This window comes from Siniperca chuatsi, linkage group LG19, assembly GCF_020085105.1.
Source record: "Siniperca chuatsi isolate FFG_IHB_CAS linkage group LG19, ASM2008510v1, whole genome shotgun sequence".
Taxonomy (NCBI): domain Eukaryota; kingdom Metazoa; phylum Chordata; class Actinopteri; order Centrarchiformes; family Sinipercidae; genus Siniperca; species Siniperca chuatsi.
This window is the reverse complement of record NC_058060.1, coordinates 13,016,098-13,033,285: the sequence shown is the minus strand read 5'-3', so window position 1 is coordinate 13,033,285 and position 17,188 is coordinate 13,016,098. Positions and strand designations below refer to the sequence as shown.

Below are 17,188 nucleotides of genomic sequence, written 5' to 3'. Positions count from 1 at the left end.
ACATTGTGATTGGTCGTCATCATCGGCTGTCCTCCAATCACAATTCGCCACTCAATTATACGTTGGAGGATACTATTGGATACTTATATTTATTGTCTCCCCCCCGGACGTATATGGGCCAGTGGGTTAGAGATATTTGATATGAAAACTTTAGCGATAGATTACATTATAATTTGAGTGCAACTAGACACACCGTCACCTCATACGATACACAAACAATGAATATTCATCACAATTCAGTCTTTGAAGCCTAAGGGTGTTAATTATTTAGATAGCAAATCTGTATCATCATCTTAAGATAATAGGCCTATCCCAGAAGGACTATTCACAAGGTATTCTTATAAAAGATATATTGACACCAATTACTAAATAACCCGTTACAACAGACATGCCACTTTGATGCATAAATAAAAATATATTAAAAATACCTTTTGGATTGGCAGGTTGCAAGTACATTAAGGTAACAGATCATTTTAGTTGGTGTACAACCCCATGATAACATATAGTCAGCTCTTAAGGAATCAGGACGGACCCTGCAGAGCATCCAAACTAAAGGACATTTATAACTGCAGATTTGATTTGAAGGGGGGGGGGGCACTTTATTAATGACCTTTTACCCATAACTTTGCAACCAAAAATCTAATTTTATTTATGCATTACAAAAGCTTATTTGTGTTTTGTTGTGCCATTAATAAATTGTTCATGAACAACTAGTTATAAAAAGTTTTTGTAACAATGCCTGTTTATAAAGTACCAAACAGTCTTGGAGGACTTACTTCACATGTTTATGTGATCCAGGTAATATTATTTGATAATTAAACAGATGAAATAAGATGCTGGGCACATACAATACAGTACCATTATATACAGTATATCTTAATAGAATAGAAAATGCAGACCTTTAAGACATCTTGTGTTTTGAATTGCTTGCAGTGTCCATAAGGACCTTAATGTTTATCTGGCTCTACACTCCCAGGCTCCTCATGGACCAGAACTTCCACCACAACTGCATGGGTGGCCTGAGTTTGACTTAACCAGCAACTGTGCTTTGTTTCAGACCGATCGTCAACTTGCTTCTCCAAAACATCTTCTGTCCAAACCCTGATAAGTGATGCTGACTCTGGGAGTGACAGGCAGTTTTGTGCCTTTAAATAAGTCTGGAGCGCTCTGTCTTTTGGGTTTTCTTCAGCTCTTGTTCCAGGTTGTTCTGAATTATCCGACGCCACGAGAACGTCTGAGGAGGAATTTTCTCTCCTTAGGCCTCTCTGCTGCAGGAAATGCAGTATTTCCAGTTCAAGCTTGGACCTGGTAACGCAGTGTCATGCAGAAAAACATGGCAATTCTTATCATTTTGTAATTTATAATTTTTCAATTTTTGCCTAAGAATGGTCTATAGCCTAAGTAGATGCTAGGCAAATGTTATTACCTGAGCTGGTGAGATGCAGGTAGGGTTTCTCCATGGCCACTGACATCTGTGTGATCACCCACCATTGTCTCTTCTGTCATTTGTGTTTTTACGAAGTCCTGTAACAGAATCACACACTATTCAAACAGCATCGGCTTTCCGGAAGACACCTTTTTAAAATAATGTAGTGTGTGTGAGAGGAATGTGTATGTGTATACATGAATATGTATTTGGATGCATGCACTATATGCATGTGTCTGTGTCTCCTTTTTTTCTGGATATTTGACATGAGGCTAACTCACCTGTGTGTCCATGTTGGAGGGCTCCTGTATGGGTGAAGTGACGGGACTGCCCTCCTCCCTGTAACGATGGGCTTTGGGGGGCAGAGTGTGGTGCAGACTGTTTGAGAGGGCGTTGAGTCTGAACAGTAGCTCATCTACTAAGCTTTCAAACTCCTCAAAGTAATAATTCTGAAAAACCCAAAGGCAAAGTACAATACTTCAGGATTTGTGTAAGTGTAAACTCTACAAATAAAATTAGGTGGTGTGATGGGTAACATTTGAAGAGGTACAATAAGAGGGATTTATGGGAAATGTAATCTTAATTTTAAGAAACACCCACAGAAGGATTGCTAGTAGCATGAGATAGTCTATCAATAATCCCGACCATACTCTGAATTGTTACACCACGGTAATTTGACTATGATATATAGATATTTAGAATGCTACAAAGCAACTTCAATAGTGTGTAAAGTGTATTTTTTCAATAAAGAATCTCAGTTTTATAGTTCACTTGACATTCTGCTGTTTTTATGGACAAAGCAGCTTTTCTTCACCTTCCCTTCCACGTGATTTTCAATCCATGCTTGTCTACGCCGCCCAGAGACCCTCTGTCTGATGTAGCCGGCTAATTCTGCTATGGTGAAGACATTCCCCCTGCTCTGAGATCTTTTGGCACTTCTGACCAATGAGGACACCACACCTATCGCCTACAAGAAAGACAGATGGCTGTTAGAACACAACAGTGATATAGACAGATTGTTTCTTCCACTGAGAATAAGTTGTGCCAAGACTTAATGTATGCATAAAACAGTCTCTTATCCATTCAGTCACAAATTTTGCAAAGAAAAAAAAACCTTTAAAATTATATAGTTTACATGTACCACTGCTGTCCACACCACAGTGGAGGACAGATAGAGAACTCCACCGTAAAGGAAATCAGGCCCAGGCAGGAGGCCTCTAACGGCCCTGAGACCCCAGCGGTGACAGAGCAGAGTCTGAAGGGAGCGGGAAAGTGAGCTCAAGGCCCAGGAGCTTTGTGCAAACAGGAGACTCCCCACGCAGGACAGCGCCCCCATCAGGATAAGACCTGAAATCTAGGACAGTAGGAGAAGACCATTTTTATCATTTGTCTGTCTAGTAAGCTTTCTCTATGACACATGTCTTATAAAGCTGCATTAAGAGGGTAAAAATCTACAAAAAGAATATCAGCATTACATGTGTGGGTAGGACACTGCATTAATGAGACAATGCACACTAAGTGCCTATATAATGTCCAGTATTTTTCCTCCAACAGGACGGGAGTGCAGTATATTAATAAGGCTAATGACAATCAAGCAATGACAAAATGTACATTTATGTTATGAGTGCTAAAGGAACAATCTCACACTGTGGCACACATGAAAGCAAAACATGGAATACTACATTGATGGTTTTATTATATTTGGGATGAAGACCTTTCCTAACTGGTGGTATTGCTGCACCGTGTGTTTACCATTGGCCAGAAAAGGCTGGAGAGTGAGTGGGTGAGGAGTGTCGCAGAGGTGGCCATGGTCCTGTTCACCCTCAACACAGTCGCACACTTCATGGTGAGAAGGAAGAGCGTAACGCCACGCAGAGTACGAATACACTGCAGACACAAAAGACATTTTAATCCCTGTGAATCAGTGCTGTCTTTAAAACCCACACCATGATCTCTTAAGGAAAGTTGGGCTTTCCTTGTGTATTTTTTAAGGGTGTGTTTAACAAAAACAACAAAGCTTGTGCACAGTGTGTCTTTTTAAAATGTATTAAAACTACAAAGTCATGTTAAATGTAAAGTTTTAATAATGTTCTACCAATAACCTATTCATAATTATCTCTTTAAAGATGAGGCTCTTTTATTTTCCAAGAGAAGGTACTGTGATAATTTAAAACATCATTCAATCATTCATTCATCTCTTTCTTTCTCTCACTTGTTCCCAGGTAGCCAGGAGGCTGACATCAACATGTCCTCTGTAGTTGTGTCTCTGCAGCAGCTCCACAACCTCCAAGATTATAATAGATTGATAGATGTAATAAATGTAGTACACTAGGGTTACTGTCAGCAAACTGACCTGAAAGAGAGAGAGAGAGAGAGGTATATTTCTACTGCAGTAAAGTATAATCAGGTACATTTCATTATCTGCTTAGACCTTCAGATACTTTTTCTGTTTGAATTACTTCACAGGTATGTTAGTTTAAGAGCTACAGGTTACTTTACCCTTTCAGCTAGGTCATTGTGATCTTGTTAGCATTGGTGTGTGGCCAAGTGTGTGTGCGTGCCTGTGCATGTTTCCATGTGTCTACTGTACGTTCTTTTTTTATTATTATTATGTTGGAATTAAAATGTTTGCCTGTGTGTGTTTGTGCATATGTGATAAACTCACTTCCAGCCAGTTGCAGGGTGTCCTCCAGTATCCCATCAGCCCTTGCTGCCCTACGGTGTACACTTGATCGCAGAGTTGCAGCAAAGACAAGAGAAGGAAGAGGAGCTGGAGGGGAGGAAGAAAAAACATGAGGAACCTTAAGGCTTTTTGACAAAAATGTAACTAAAATCCCATGAGCTGTTGTGATCAAAATGCACAGTGTTAATGCAGAGTTAAGAGTGCCATTCAGTCCAATGTTGTGTTTGCTGTCCCTTTCAAAATCAATTGAATCATCAGTATTTCCTCAGCCGTTTGGTGGCTTTATGATGGTGTTGAAGACTAGTTGTTTTTACAGATAAAAAGGTAGCATTTTACCTGGCACACCATAACAACATAGTCCCACACAGAAAGAGTGTGATACACTCTAACTGACTGGACTTGGGCAGAAGGCAGCAGGACTCCGGTGGGACTCTGCTCAGCGAGCACGGTCACACCGGTGAACAAGTTGGGTGCAGGGCTGAACAAGGTGAACTGGACCTTCACGGCCACCGTCTGTCTGCCCAGCCAGCCACCTGAATGCAGGAGCTTCAGTTTGGAGGCAGCGTCAGACCTGCAGAAGAGTAGAGGACAACTCAGTGATGGTGGTGATGATGCTACAGACGTTAGAGTTATTTTAACAGAGATCACATTTGGAAAGACTAACAATTTCCACTGTGTGTGTGTCTGTGTGTTTCTCACTTCGTGTGGCCTAAGCCAACGGTAGCACTTGGTCCTGAGTAGCAGCCCAGTTGACCACATGTCCCTGGAGGCGTCATAGGAACTAAGGCATTGGATTGCGGATAAGTGGATGTTCTGCTCCCAGACAAGAATAAGCGAAGACATTCTGGTACGAGAGTCACACCGGAGACCTGTGCAGCAGTATATATATGCTTGTGACCTGGGTCCATGTTTGTGAAACAGCACTCTCTACAGGGGGAGTTAGTGCAAAACACAGCAATAAAATTGATGTTTTGAGTAAGAATACCTTGTGACGGATTATTAGCTTGAAGCAAAGTAGTACACTGGATCATTCCAGAAACATGTGGTTGCTTTTTCTCAAGCTTAGATTGCTGTTATTTCACAATACACACAATGTTAAAATATTACATACTTTACTTATTATGGAAAACTATTACCAATCTTTGTTTTCAGTGTGTGCAAAATCAGAAGTGTTTCCTCTTCAAGCACGATTTTTGACAATCCAACGTTTAAAAGAATCATCAGTTTCAGTAACTGTAATTATGATGGCAGATAAAATGAGTCAGTTTAGGTTAAATAAGTAGTGGAATACTACATATAAAGGCATGTCTCCTTTTGTTACTTACCTGGCCCTGAAATGAGCTGGACACCTTCGTCTGCCACAGGATTGGCTCTCCAAACAACACGTGTGACTGTTGGATGACATCAAACTATTGAGTAGTGAAAAAGGTGAAAATGTTTGGTTTCATAATGATGAAATATAAAATAAGGGTTTTTTTTCTTTCACAGGGACATTTCTTTTAGTGGGTTATAGGGACACGGTCAAGGTAAATTGTTTTCATATTTTCATTGAATGGCACTGGATGGATAAATCCTTCTGATGAATCACTGCAGAGCTTTTGTAGCTTACCTCAGTTGTGGCTGATATATTCTTGTACAGTACATTAAGAAGACTGGTCTGTGCCCACTTCCACCAGTCCTCCTGCTTTTGTATTGACATAAATGCATTATCATGGCCCCTGTTGAAAGATAAAATATGATTTTGGAGCGTGTTTATCAGAGAGCAACAGGGACAAAGAGAGAGACAGCATGTGTGTGCAAACCTTATAAACTGTTTTCTGACAGCTTTATTGAGGCGGTAATGGTCAGTGAATGAGCTGCCATAATTTATACACAGCATTAGGAAAAGCATGGAGCCACAGACAGACAGATCCCTGGACGACAAGAGAAAGACAAATTTTTTATACAGCTTTAAAATCATATACAAACTGGTGCACTCATACACAAAGACCCACAGACATACCTGAGGGTGTTATGGATAAGAGTCTCTCTTCTTTTCTTCCCACGACTTTTCCTCAGCTCTGCTGGAGTCGGTGGGCGCACAAGACGGAGGTACCGGGCTCGCTGACGAGCTCCAAGCAGCTGCCAATCAGAGATAACTGACTTTATGTTTTTTCAGATGTGAATAGATGAGAACAGAATAAAATAGAGGCTGGCTGTCACCTTTTCAAGATATGAGCATCTCTCCTGGGGAAAGGCAGATGTCCCAAACTGATCTTCTGGCTGATTAGCACCATTGTGGCGCTGCAGTTTTGAAGTCTCTATCTCAAACTCTCTTATACTGGAGAAATTATGAAAGTCTGCTCTTTTCCTGTACCAAAGTGAGACAGCCACTGCCACTGTAATTATCTGGAAAAGAAAAAAAACATGTTAACAAAAACTTAGGTGTTTAATTGTGTTTTTTATGTTTATGTATTTGAAATATAGTTTACAATAGGCTGGTATTCGTTTACCACAGCTGGCTGGATGAGGAAGATGCAACACATCAAGGAGAAGAAAAGAGAGTGTATCCATAGCAGAACCTTGCTGCTGCTGAACCTGACACATGAAAACACGCACATACACATAGTCTTGATTCTGAGACATACAGTTACATAACACAGGATATAAATCATGTTTCAAAAAGTCAGTATTAATAATAAATCAATTAAGTATAATCCACACCACTGGATTCACACTTATTATCCATTTAATGCCATCACACATCCACTACCTCATTCCCAGCACTGCAGAGAGCACCAGGCAGGAGAGGGACAACAGCAGACACAGTGTCCAGGCCAAATAGTGACACCACTGAGATACTGGTCTGAATCCTCTCCCTTTCAGCCGATCGACGACGTGGTAACACCTGCTGTGACCAGACCACGCTGCCTGGTGATGGCTGCCTTCCTTCATTTTCCCTTGAGGATCTTCCCCCTTCTGAGTAGCTTGACCTCCATCCCTCGTACCGAACAAAAGAGCTTTCTCGGTTCCATGAAACCCGCTGCTTTCACTTAAAAGATCAAACTCTTTTCCCTGAGGTGCTTGATCAACATTGTTCCCCTCAGTCACCAGCAACACATTTTGAAGCGCTGGTCCCATATTGTTCTCAAGTGCTAGAGCGTCCTGCTTTCTTATGAACACATCTGTTTGGATTACAGGTTGTTTGTCTGTGTTTTTATTTTCCAGAATCGTAGTGGACGCTGGCAGTAGGTCTGTGGCCTACAACACAAGAAGAAGGGTCAGATAGGGAGAAAAATGTTGTGAGAACAAAGACATAGAGAAAGGGAAAGAGAGAGAAAGAAGATAGATGCTGGAGGGGTAACCTGGTATTTCTTCCTCCAGGCTTCCTGCGCCCACTGCTGAAGACTGCTCCAAGAGAGATGGGGCTCATATATACTGTCAGTCACTGAAAGGGCAGGAGACAAAACAACGATGAAATGAGGAGAAATAGAAAGGGAGGTGAGGAGACAAGAAAAGAAAAGAGTAAATAAAAAATTGTAATGATGGATAAAGCGGATTAATTATGTTCTGATAAAAACAGAATCAAATTTATGTCATACTGTAAGAAAAACTGAGAATGTGATCTAGGTGGGCATCATTTTCATTGTCTATTCCTAAGAAAGAGGAGAAATTCTGTGTTGAACCTAATCTCACTATTTAAGTACAAACCTTCAAAAAAGTCATTTTCAGTCTTTCTGCCCTTTGTGTGTTGGACTCCTGACCCCGTGGGCTTGACTTCACGCAGTCGGAACAGGAAGGATATTATTGCTGCTGCAGGCAACACTGCCACCACACTTAATACTCCCGTCGTCACAGAAACAGCTGATACATCAATAATGCCCAACTCGAATGGCAACTGTAAACAAGGGATCAGGAACAACAGCGTTATGGGTATCATGTTTTGGAACTCTCATACACTGAATCTCGAAGGTTTTATTAACCTACCTGAGCATCCATTTGTGATAGGATTACTGTGTTGACACATGAGTACCCCAACAGCAGCAGCAGGCTCACGCTAAGTCTTTGAGTGTGTGTGAACGAGTTAGGGCAGGGGCAGCTGTGCACAGATATCCAGATGTGGTGGTTGGCCAAGTAGTCAGATAGCTTGAGACAAAACATCTGCAAGCATACAGGTGGAGACCCAGGGTCACTTTGGACACGAGATTAAAAGATGTTTTTTTATATGTGCACGTGAGCGCTCTACCTTAGCAAAGCCTATTCCCTGAGTGCAAACCCGCAGCATTCTCTCCACCCGGCCATCGCCTTTGTTCACAGCCAACCAGCACTGAGCGACAAAGAGCCAAGCACGCCCCTTCACATGCCCTCTGTTCACCTGTATGAACAGCAGACAAACAAACCATCTTGATGGTCAAATTGAAAGTCCAAGCACAGGAAACAACACATTCACTAACACTACACAGGTGGACCTTACCTCAGATACCTCCACCTGTTTGAGGTACCAGTTCGGGGAGGGTCCAGAGTTGTCATGCCAGATGTGAACCCCCCACACAGGGCCCAGGCTGTCTGCTGCACTGTGGCGTCAGAGACAGAGAATAAATTGAAGTAAGAGTTTAAGAATGAGCAAACCAAACTTTCTAATTTCTTAAAGCTACTGTAATTATTATGTAGTGAAATGTGAAGCATACTGTGTATTGATTTTATGTGGAAAATAAAACAAATAACACCTTATTTTTTTTATCTTGTTGAAGGTAATATTTGGAGATATTTGGATTTTACCTGAATATAAATGTGTCTTGAGAGTTCCTTCTGAACAGAGTGCATCCGGGGACTTGTAGTTCTCTTGTCTGCGAAAACCCATCTTCACCATTCAGCACAATGTAAACCTGGTACACATAGAGAGACGGTTTCTCAAACACATTAGTACTGGACTTCATTGACTTTTATAAGGATAGCTTAGTTTAATCCATTATTTTGAAAGCATTCATTAATAATTATTTTAAAAGACCGTCATTCAAATTAGCTGATTGCTTTAAAATCAGCTCCGTGTTCAAGGATGTTTGGAGTTATTTATAATTTGTTATCAAAGACATCTGTTTAATTCTCACATGGCAGTTGACCTAATTTGAACCTGCATATAAAGATGGGAACTGAGTGAGACGTGTCAGACTGCATCTTGCTGTCTAAACAGGTGCTATTTCAGAATGAGGAATGCTGCAGTTTCTCTGGCATTGCTGCTCTGTCTGCACCGGGCATGGGCTCAGGGTGAGAGTGGAGGGGTGACAGGGAACGATATCACTCAGACAGAGGGGGAAAACAGGAAGAAAGAGGTTCAGTTTGAGATTCAGGGCGTCAAACCAACTAATGATCAGAGCAGCAGCCAGACCAACATCACCCCCGATATCTGGGCTGAGCTGAAGGAGCTGAGAGACATGGCCATCGAACACAGGAGCAAGATAGAGAAGCTAGAGCAAGAGAAAACAGGTGACACACTTCATAAACTGATTGTCAGTCACATAGTGTTGCACAGATTCATGCAATGTTCATTAAAGGCACTAATAACTTTAAGGAGTTTAATTTATTGGTTCAATCCCAGCCACACAGGCCAGACTGACAGCCAGTGAAAGCAAGAATGCAGGTAAATATTTACATTACTTTTATATATAGATATAAAAGTAATTCATGTTTGTGATAGTTTTCTGATTTTGTCAAGCTCCAGAGTAAATGTAACTACATCTTTAAGGTTTAGAGTGTGTGCTGTGTGTATCTACTGAGATTAAGATCTTAGATTCATAATAAAGCTTTTGGTGAAAAACCTACAATCAGCCTATTTTACAATAAAAAATGTTAAATGTGTTCACAGTTTTGGAGGCGAGAATGAGCTCCAGTGAAAATGTGGTCAAAGAGCTCCAGAGAAAGAACATAAGTAAGCTACAAATCAATTTATTTGTATGTTAGCAATGGCAATGACAATATACTTAGCAAGACTAAGATAAGGGTAAGGTTCATAGTTGACGTTTTGATGGAAAACCTTAAATGTTTTTGCAGTATTGGGGGCCAGAATGAGCGCCAGTGACAACAAGATGGAAGACCTCAAGAGAGACAACAAAGGTCAGCTATAAATACCATTAAAAAGTAAAAATGGTATATTATGTCAATTATAAAACATATTTAGTGAGGCAATGATCAAAGTGAAGTTCACAGTAAACCTTTTGGTGAAAAACGTTAAACGTGTTCACAGTTTTGGAGGCCAGAATGAACACCAGTGAAAATTTAGCCGTGGACCTCAAGAGAGAGAACTTGGGTAAGCTACAAAAACATCATTAAAAAGTAAAGTAGTATGGTAGAAAACATGTGTGAAACTCTTTCAGATGTGATGTTCAAAAGTGACAAAAGAGGAGTCAAAAGATTTAGCAGAAACATTTACATTTGAATGAGGTTTTACATATAGATATTGATCAACTAACCTACCTATCCATTTTCCCTTTATTGTAGATCTTGTGGCTAGAGTAACAGCAAGCGAAAATAAGAACAAGGGTAGGATTACAATGATTACAAAGTAATCAACAAAAAATGTGAAAACTGAGCATAATTCTATGTTAAATGTGTTCACAGTTTTAGAGGCCAGAATGAGCTCCAGTGAAAATGAGGTGAATGAGCTCAAGAGAGAGAACGCAGGTAAGCTACATAAATCACTAAAAAGTAAACATTGCATATTATCCTAGAAAACATGTTAACTCTCAGATGTTATGTCCAAAAGTAAGAAAAGAGGAGTAAAAAGATCTATTTAGCAGAAACAGGTTTAACATAATGATGAGATATTACATCTGGTTGTTGATCAGCTATTAAGTTACTTATTAATTTTTCCCTTTATTGCAGATCTTTTGGCTAGAGTAACAGCAAGCGAAAATAAGAACACAGGTGGGATTAATAATCAGCCTAATAATCATCAACAGATGACCATAATTCAATTTTCCGATAAAAATGTTAAATGTGTTCACAGTTTTAGAGGCCAGAATGAGTTCCAGTGAAAACGAGGTGAATGAGCTCAAGAGAGAGAACGCAGGTAAGCTACATAAACCGTTATTAAAAGTCAAAACGTCATATTATGTTAGCAGTGAGAATGGAACTTGTGAACATGGAACATATTCAGTGCAGCAGGATGCAGACTGACATTAATATTGATGAGTACTGTTATTAAATTAGGCAGAAATTATGTTATTCAGCTGTTACTGATACTACTGAAATTCAAATCCTGCTGGCAATCAGCATCCAAATGACTGCAGTGTCACTATGCTGTGTGGTTGAATATCATTATGTCATTGAGGCAAATCTTTTTCAAAGAAAAGATGTTACATGTGTTCATAGACTGTACATCAAGTTTTCTCTATGTGCATCTTCCACACTCACACAGACCGTCCAAAGGTGGTGTTCTCAGTAAGTCTTACTGACGCAGGACAAGTTGGACCCTTCAATACTGACATCACACTTAAGTTCAGTAAAGTCCTCACCAACATCGGCCAGGCCTACAGCCCAACTACAGGTATTCAGCCCTTTCAACTACAGACACAAATGTGCATAAGGGTTCCTTAAAGAAGGCAAGATGTGATTGTTTTAAACTTTTTGTGGTACAACTTTTCTTAGTTAAACTAATAAAAGAAATATCCCTTTGTTTTGCTACAATGACACTAGTTTGTAGTATTGATCTGGGCAGGAATCAAAACCAAGCCAAGAGCTCCTACAGATTACTTATAAAAACCACCCTTAAGGCCTGCCAAAAGAATCAAGAAACAACTGCCCATTAAACAGAGGGAGAGGTCACTCAACAGTGAGAAAAAAGACAATTTTGACCCCTCACTGATTTTCTCCTTTGTTGCAGGTATCTTCACAGCCCCAGTCAGAGGAGCCTACTACTTCAGATTCACTCTGTGGGACAACCGTGTGTCATCTTGGATGGGTGCCAAACTTTACCACAATGACAAGAGTATAATGTGGAGTTATGATTTAAATGATACCAACGGCTATGTCAGTTGTTCTAATGCATTAGTTCTTCAACTGGACAAGGGAGATGTGGTCTACATGGTTCTCCCCACAAACTACAAAGTGTTTGATGATTCCTATAATCGTACCACTTTTGGTGGATTTCTACTTTTTACTCTGTGAAGTCAGCTGTAAAACACCCACAGTCAATTGCATTAAGTTTCAACATCAAACTATTAAATATGTGTGCTAATTAAATCCAAATAACTCTGTATGTGTGTATTTTTGTCTGGTTACATGAACAAGACAGGAAATAGGACAAGAAAGTCCTTTAGTGACAATATCAAACAAACTCTACACAGTTTGACAACAAGTTACTGTGTTAATAAATATGGAGAGGATGTCTTATTTACTCCTATAGTAGCACAACATTATTCTATGAATCCATCCATGCATCAAACCCTATCAGAGCCATATAGCAGACATCACAACTGTTTCATGAAGGGAGACAACTCAGTGGTCACTGCAGGAATATCCTGGTATCAAAGTACTGTGAAGGTATCCATTTTGATAAAGACAACAATATCCAAATGACAAGCCATATGGTCATGACTGATCATGATCAGTCAGTTTCAATATGATTCATCAAGATTTGACTGGTTTAAAGGAAGAAAAAACAACTTTACCTTTGCACTCATACAGGCTGCAGAGCAGAGACCAGTGTGGATTGTGACAGCATAGAGATATGGGTCACATGGGGAGTTGTCAGAAAGGTAGTGGACCCTCCGATTCACCTCGGACACGACATCAGCTCTCTTGCACACCACCAACCCCACAATGTACAGGCACACACACAGCACCAGCACACACAGCACTCTCAGATCACTGGACACACTGAGGAGACAGAGAGGGAGAGAGGAGGCACTGGAGGATATTATACTCTTAATTTTTCATTCATTAAAATAAATGTCTCAAAAGTACAGACAACAGAATGACAGGGAGGCAAATGTCTGCTTCTCAGAAAATTTGAATTTTAAAAACAGCCATGAAAGAAACTTTTCTCTCTGTTTACTTTTTTACATTTCCAAACTGATCACAAAATGATTATTATGCTATTTGTGTTGTACTGGACCACATACTCTTAAAGAAAAGGTCCAAACTACTGCTACAGTTTAAGTAACAGAGGGATTTTGTTTTCCTTGGTTAAATACATCATCCAAGTCTAAGGAGGATGAAGTCACCTTAGGAACGGCTCCAGATCGGTTGTGTCATGGCTGCTCTGGATCTGCTGCTGCACCACAGTCAGCGGCCTCAACTGGTGACAACTGAGACAAATGGCGAAACACCAACAAGCAAGAAGTGATTGATTTATGTGAAACATCACAATGTACAGGACAGTTATTTCTTGTAGTCCATTCCTTACCTGCAGTTGACTGCAGTAGTTGAGTCTGCTTGCTGTGTCCTGCAGCCGTGGTGAGTCCAGGCCCCCTGGTGGCCGTCCCAGGACAAACACAGGCTGCTGTCCACTGTCAGACTGTAGCTGACCTGCTCACTAAGGTCTTTGTGTCTGGGTGCTTTCCCAAAATCAGCATTCAGCAGGGCCAGGTGACCAACCCCTGCAGCTAGAAAGTTTTATGATTTTGTTAATCCAGTTTTTTTTAACAAATACAGAGAGTACATGAGAAATTTCAAGAGACACTTATCACACTGAATGAGCCTTGGTAACGTAGAAAGTTGTCATATGGTGAATAACAATCGTTATCTCTGATATGATCACAACTTGTATTATATCTCATCCTTGTCCTTTCACTAAAACAAAGCAAATAGGCTTTTAAAATTTGGATTAACATTGATTAGTCAATATTAGTCAGTTATTAACTGATAATTGTTTCATTGTTTGCGTTGTTTTGTATGTATTTTCTTGTTAAGTTTTGTGTATTTGTGTAAAAGCCCATCTGGAGTTGACATTGCAAACCATGATGAGTAAAACTCTTGAAATGACATGCATTGTTTAATTGCTTCACTTACACATTCTGTATTAAAACTGTGTTCAGAAAAGGCGAGCTTGCGTTTTATTGGATGATTCGTTTGATAGATACTTCATAGAATAACCAGTAAATTAACAGATGGAAAGACCAGGAGGGAGGAGGAGGGACACAGCTGAAAACCGATAGATGGAACCAAGAAATGTCTTACCACTTAGGTAGGGTGGGGCCAGGGTGAAGCGAGTGGTGCTACTCTCCCAGTGGTGAATCCTGTGCAGATGGTGCATGCTGGGAGTCGGCCTCTCAAACATCCTGCCACAACAGAAACTCTTGGTTTGGTTTTTTGTCACATTGTTGCCTTTTACTGAAAAATTCATTAAAATGATTACATTGTGTTATTATGTTGCTCTAACTATCAGATGATAATGGCTATACAACAACAAACCAAGTCGCCACAAGTCTACCTGAAGAGCAGCATGACGGGAAACGCCTTGTTGAGCGGCGGCATGAACGCCACACTCAGCTGGATGGCCTGCTGCAAGTGCTCCTGGGTAATCTTGAAGCTGTGGTAGTTGACCTGGCTGCGCAGGAGGACATACTCACGCACAGAGCTCTTCTGCAGAATGGATGTGATTACACGTTGTTGGAGTTAGTCACTCAAGCTCAATAATCACATTAAATACACACAACTAGCATTTTCTACAGTCACTGAACAATGTGCTCTACTGTGGTGATATAGTACAAATGGAGTCAACTCGCTGCAAAACGACAGAAAAGAAGAAGGAGCGACATACGTTTCTTGGTGGTTGTTGCAGCTCGATGTTCATTGGCTGAATGAGGGAGCGGACAGGGATCTTTCTCCTCGTGCTGCACTCGTACAGACTCAGGTAAACCACTGGTCCACTCAGCTGGAAATCAGCGGGGGAGAATGAGAGCAATGCCTTTGCCGTTTAATCACTAAGTGTCATCATATCAGGCCAGTCTCACCCTTCCAGGATAGCGGGCCCAGGTGTACGGGCTGCGGGAGAGCTCAGTAAGCATGCTGAGCACACACGGTCGATGCGGTCTGCTCTCAGTCTCTCTACTGCGATGAACAAACAGAAGCTGGATCAGGGAGGCTGGCATGTAGAAGGCGGTTGAGCCACTGCTGATGACCGTGGAGGTTTGGTTTTGGTATGTGGCATATAAGGCGATAAGACCAGTGCTGACTCTGTGCTCATGGGCCTCGTGGAACAAGATGTGCTTCTGAAAAGGAAGAGAAGTGACAGTAGAGGGATAAATGGAGGTTGATGAGTAGATATGCACAAGAGCATGTTTGTTCTCGCTCACCAGCATCAGGTCTGAAGCAGTCTGCAGAATATCAGCTACAAGCTGCATCGTCTGCGTTGGTGAAATCGATCCCCCTTTTTTGATATAAACACCACTGGATGAGTCTGGTATGCAGCCATTAGAAGGGGCTATTGCATTTCTGATGTTTCCACCATGCGAGTCTGATTCTAATGCCTGTTTAATGTCAGCACTGTTGAACATTTCTGGTGTGAAGTCATAACTAGTGACAGCCGCTTGCAGGCTGTATGCGAGCAGGGCGACCAGGGTGTTGAGTGTCTTCTGGTCCAGAGAGTTCCAGACTGGAGTACTGGAATCCAAAAACTGCTCTGAGATGGCCTGAACGTGAACTGTCACTCGTCTTGCACTCGCTACTGTCACCTAAACAGGATAAAGCAACAATGAGAAACATTTTTCACCTTTCAGCATCTATCAGTGTCTATTTGTCAATGAAAGTCCATGGAAGGAGACAACCTTCCACCTACCTGACTTGTAACTTGTAAAAGGTTTTTGAGAATGAAGATGTTGTCCACCATTGATGCCTACGATTAATTGACATGTAATTAAAATACTGTAAAAGGTGGAAAAGTTTGTTGAAATCTGACTGTGAGACTGACAAACAGGAGTCGAGAGTGAGAGATGTGTACCTGTTCACTGCTCTCGAGCTCACACGCTGTGCAAATGAGCACATTGCGAATGCGTCTCTGTGCATGTGTGTTGGCCTCGGGGTCCAGGCTGAGTCTGTTCAGGATGCTGAAGAGGAGACTGATGTAGTTACGAATCTCCACACTGTTCCCAAGCCGCACGAGAGCCGACAGGTTCCTCAGACCTGACTCTGAACTGGACAGAAAGAGATACTAATAACACGACAATATAGTGCATAAATAGTAAGACAGTAACTTATTAAAATGTACAACTCCAGACATGATGGAAACACAAAAGTTGACCTAATTAACGGCATACTAAGCATTAATAAACATTGAATTAGCCATTAAAAAGCTCTTAGTTACAACTTAGAAACACTTGGTAGGCGGTACTGGGTTATGAAAATACAATAAATTCATAGATTTTAAGTAATTTCAGAGTCACTATGGTGTGTATTTCCTTGATCAAAAACTAAAAAATCTAAATCTCTTCTCAAAATCTAAAGTGTCTCCGCAATTGTCCAGTATGGTCTGCATAAACGATTGTACCTACACAAAGTGTAGTGTAGTACACAGAGTACACCTCTAACCAAGCCCTGCAACATACACATAACCATAATCCTGATGTGATTTGATGACATGGTGATTGGTGATTCTTACAGCTCCAGATCAGGATCAAGATGGGAAGAAGAAGAAGAAGAAGAAGAAGAAGAAGAGGTGTCTCTGAAGAAGCTTGGTTGGACTCGAACAGTGACAGGACAGGGTTTAGTGGTTGTCCCATACGTGCTGCTTCTGATCTCTGTGTAAATAGTTACTACAGGAACAAAAATCAATCACTCAATTAATAAAAAGAAAATCTGCAGTAAGTGTGTGTCTGTGTGTGTCTGTGCTTGTGTTTACCTTTATAGTCATCATTGGGGTCACCAGAAGGAAGGCTGAAGTAGTACTGGAAGTCTCTTCCCTGATACAGCATCCTGGGAGGTCTGTCTCCTACACTCACGCTGTACTCATACTGTAAGTCCTTCAGCGCACACACACAAAAACATGTGAGGGTTGACATGCAGGGAGCAGTGTAAAGAAATCAAAGCTGAAGAGAAAAGGTGGATGCATTTCTGCTGTATCATGGTGCTTGTTTCTGCGAAAATATGATTGACTGAGAGAAACT

The 17,188-nt window shown here is 41.0% G+C and overlaps 2 protein-coding genes and 1 long non-coding RNA gene across 5 annotated transcripts in view; 2 read left to right on the top strand and 1 right to left on the bottom strand.

Moving 5' to 3' along the window:
- Positions 1 to 624: 624 nt before the first annotated feature.
- The window catches only part of LOC122866897 (polycystic kidney disease 1 like 1), a 31,495-nt gene continuing 14,931 nt past the window's right edge, over positions 625 to 17,188 (bottom strand). The window contains exons 22-56 of the mRNA XM_044177122.1: positions 16,924 to 17,044; positions 16,684 to 16,837; positions 16,027 to 16,219; positions 15,865 to 15,921; positions 15,383 to 15,760; positions 15,041 to 15,298; positions 14,848 to 14,961; positions 14,518 to 14,669; positions 14,265 to 14,365; positions 13,492 to 13,690; positions 13,310 to 13,393; positions 12,755 to 12,962; positions 8,868 to 8,974; positions 8,563 to 8,662; positions 8,335 to 8,463; positions 8,076 to 8,249; positions 7,800 to 7,986; positions 7,454 to 7,536; positions 6,862 to 7,349; positions 6,602 to 6,686; positions 6,312 to 6,497; positions 6,112 to 6,230; positions 5,912 to 6,022; positions 5,719 to 5,827; positions 5,435 to 5,518; positions 4,809 to 4,978; positions 4,446 to 4,680; positions 4,092 to 4,196; positions 3,639 to 3,779; positions 3,179 to 3,313; positions 2,562 to 2,780; positions 2,241 to 2,393; positions 1,708 to 1,875; positions 1,427 to 1,524; positions 625 to 1,305 (exon numbers count right to left, since the gene is read on the bottom strand). Coding sequence (XP_044033057.1) covers positions 948 to 1,305; positions 1,427 to 1,524; positions 1,708 to 1,875; positions 2,241 to 2,393; positions 2,562 to 2,780; positions 3,179 to 3,313; positions 3,639 to 3,779; positions 4,092 to 4,196; positions 4,446 to 4,680; positions 4,809 to 4,978; positions 5,435 to 5,518; positions 5,719 to 5,827; positions 5,912 to 6,022; positions 6,112 to 6,230; positions 6,312 to 6,497; positions 6,602 to 6,686; positions 6,862 to 7,349; positions 7,454 to 7,536; positions 7,800 to 7,986; positions 8,076 to 8,249; positions 8,335 to 8,463; positions 8,563 to 8,662; positions 8,868 to 8,974; positions 12,755 to 12,962; positions 13,310 to 13,393; positions 13,492 to 13,690; positions 14,265 to 14,365; positions 14,518 to 14,669; positions 14,848 to 14,961; positions 15,041 to 15,298; positions 15,383 to 15,760; positions 15,865 to 15,921; positions 16,027 to 16,219; positions 16,684 to 16,837; positions 16,924 to 17,044 — 5,763 coding nt within the window. The 3' untranslated portion in view covers positions 625 to 947. The remainder of the gene's footprint in view (positions 1,306 to 1,426; positions 1,525 to 1,707; positions 1,876 to 2,240; positions 2,394 to 2,561; positions 2,781 to 3,178; positions 3,314 to 3,638; positions 3,780 to 4,091; positions 4,197 to 4,445; positions 4,681 to 4,808; positions 4,979 to 5,434; positions 5,519 to 5,718; positions 5,828 to 5,911; positions 6,023 to 6,111; positions 6,231 to 6,311; positions 6,498 to 6,601; positions 6,687 to 6,861; positions 7,350 to 7,453; positions 7,537 to 7,799; positions 7,987 to 8,075; positions 8,250 to 8,334; positions 8,464 to 8,562; positions 8,663 to 8,867; positions 8,975 to 12,754; positions 12,963 to 13,309; positions 13,394 to 13,491; positions 13,691 to 14,264; positions 14,366 to 14,517; positions 14,670 to 14,847; positions 14,962 to 15,040; positions 15,299 to 15,382; positions 15,761 to 15,864; positions 15,922 to 16,026; positions 16,220 to 16,683; positions 16,838 to 16,923; positions 17,045 to 17,188) is intronic.
- LOC122866913 lies at positions 4,575 to 7,735 on the top strand. The gene is made up of 5 exons (XR_006375828.1): positions 4,575 to 4,711; positions 4,824 to 4,956; positions 5,598 to 5,635; positions 6,975 to 7,168; positions 7,317 to 7,735. It is a non-coding gene; the product is annotated as an uncharacterized LOC122866913 (long non-coding RNA).
- LOC122866906 (myosin-2 heavy chain-like) lies at positions 9,046 to 12,556 on the top strand. Of its 3 annotated transcripts, none has more exons than XM_044177153.1 (11): positions 9,047 to 9,572; positions 9,685 to 9,726; positions 9,952 to 10,014; positions 10,137 to 10,199; positions 10,330 to 10,392; positions 10,584 to 10,620; positions 10,699 to 10,766; positions 10,968 to 11,009; positions 11,092 to 11,154; positions 11,503 to 11,631; positions 11,968 to 12,552. In XM_044177153.1, exons 1-11 carry the CDS (start codon positions 9,293 to 9,295, stop codon positions 12,249 to 12,251), a joined length of 1,134 nt encoding a protein of 377 aa, XP_044033088.1. In that variant the 5' UTR covers positions 9,047 to 9,292; the 3' UTR covers positions 12,252 to 12,552. The 3 variants fall into 3 exon arrangements, with proteins under 3 accessions (XP_044033089.1, XP_044033088.1, XP_044033086.1); XM_044177151.1 differs by having other exon boundaries at positions 9,050 to 9,572; positions 10,584 to 10,625; positions 10,704 to 10,766; positions 11,968 to 12,542; XM_044177154.1 differs by lacking the exons at positions 10,968 to 11,009; positions 11,092 to 11,154 and having other exon boundaries at positions 9,046 to 9,572; positions 10,584 to 10,625; positions 10,704 to 10,766; positions 11,968 to 12,556.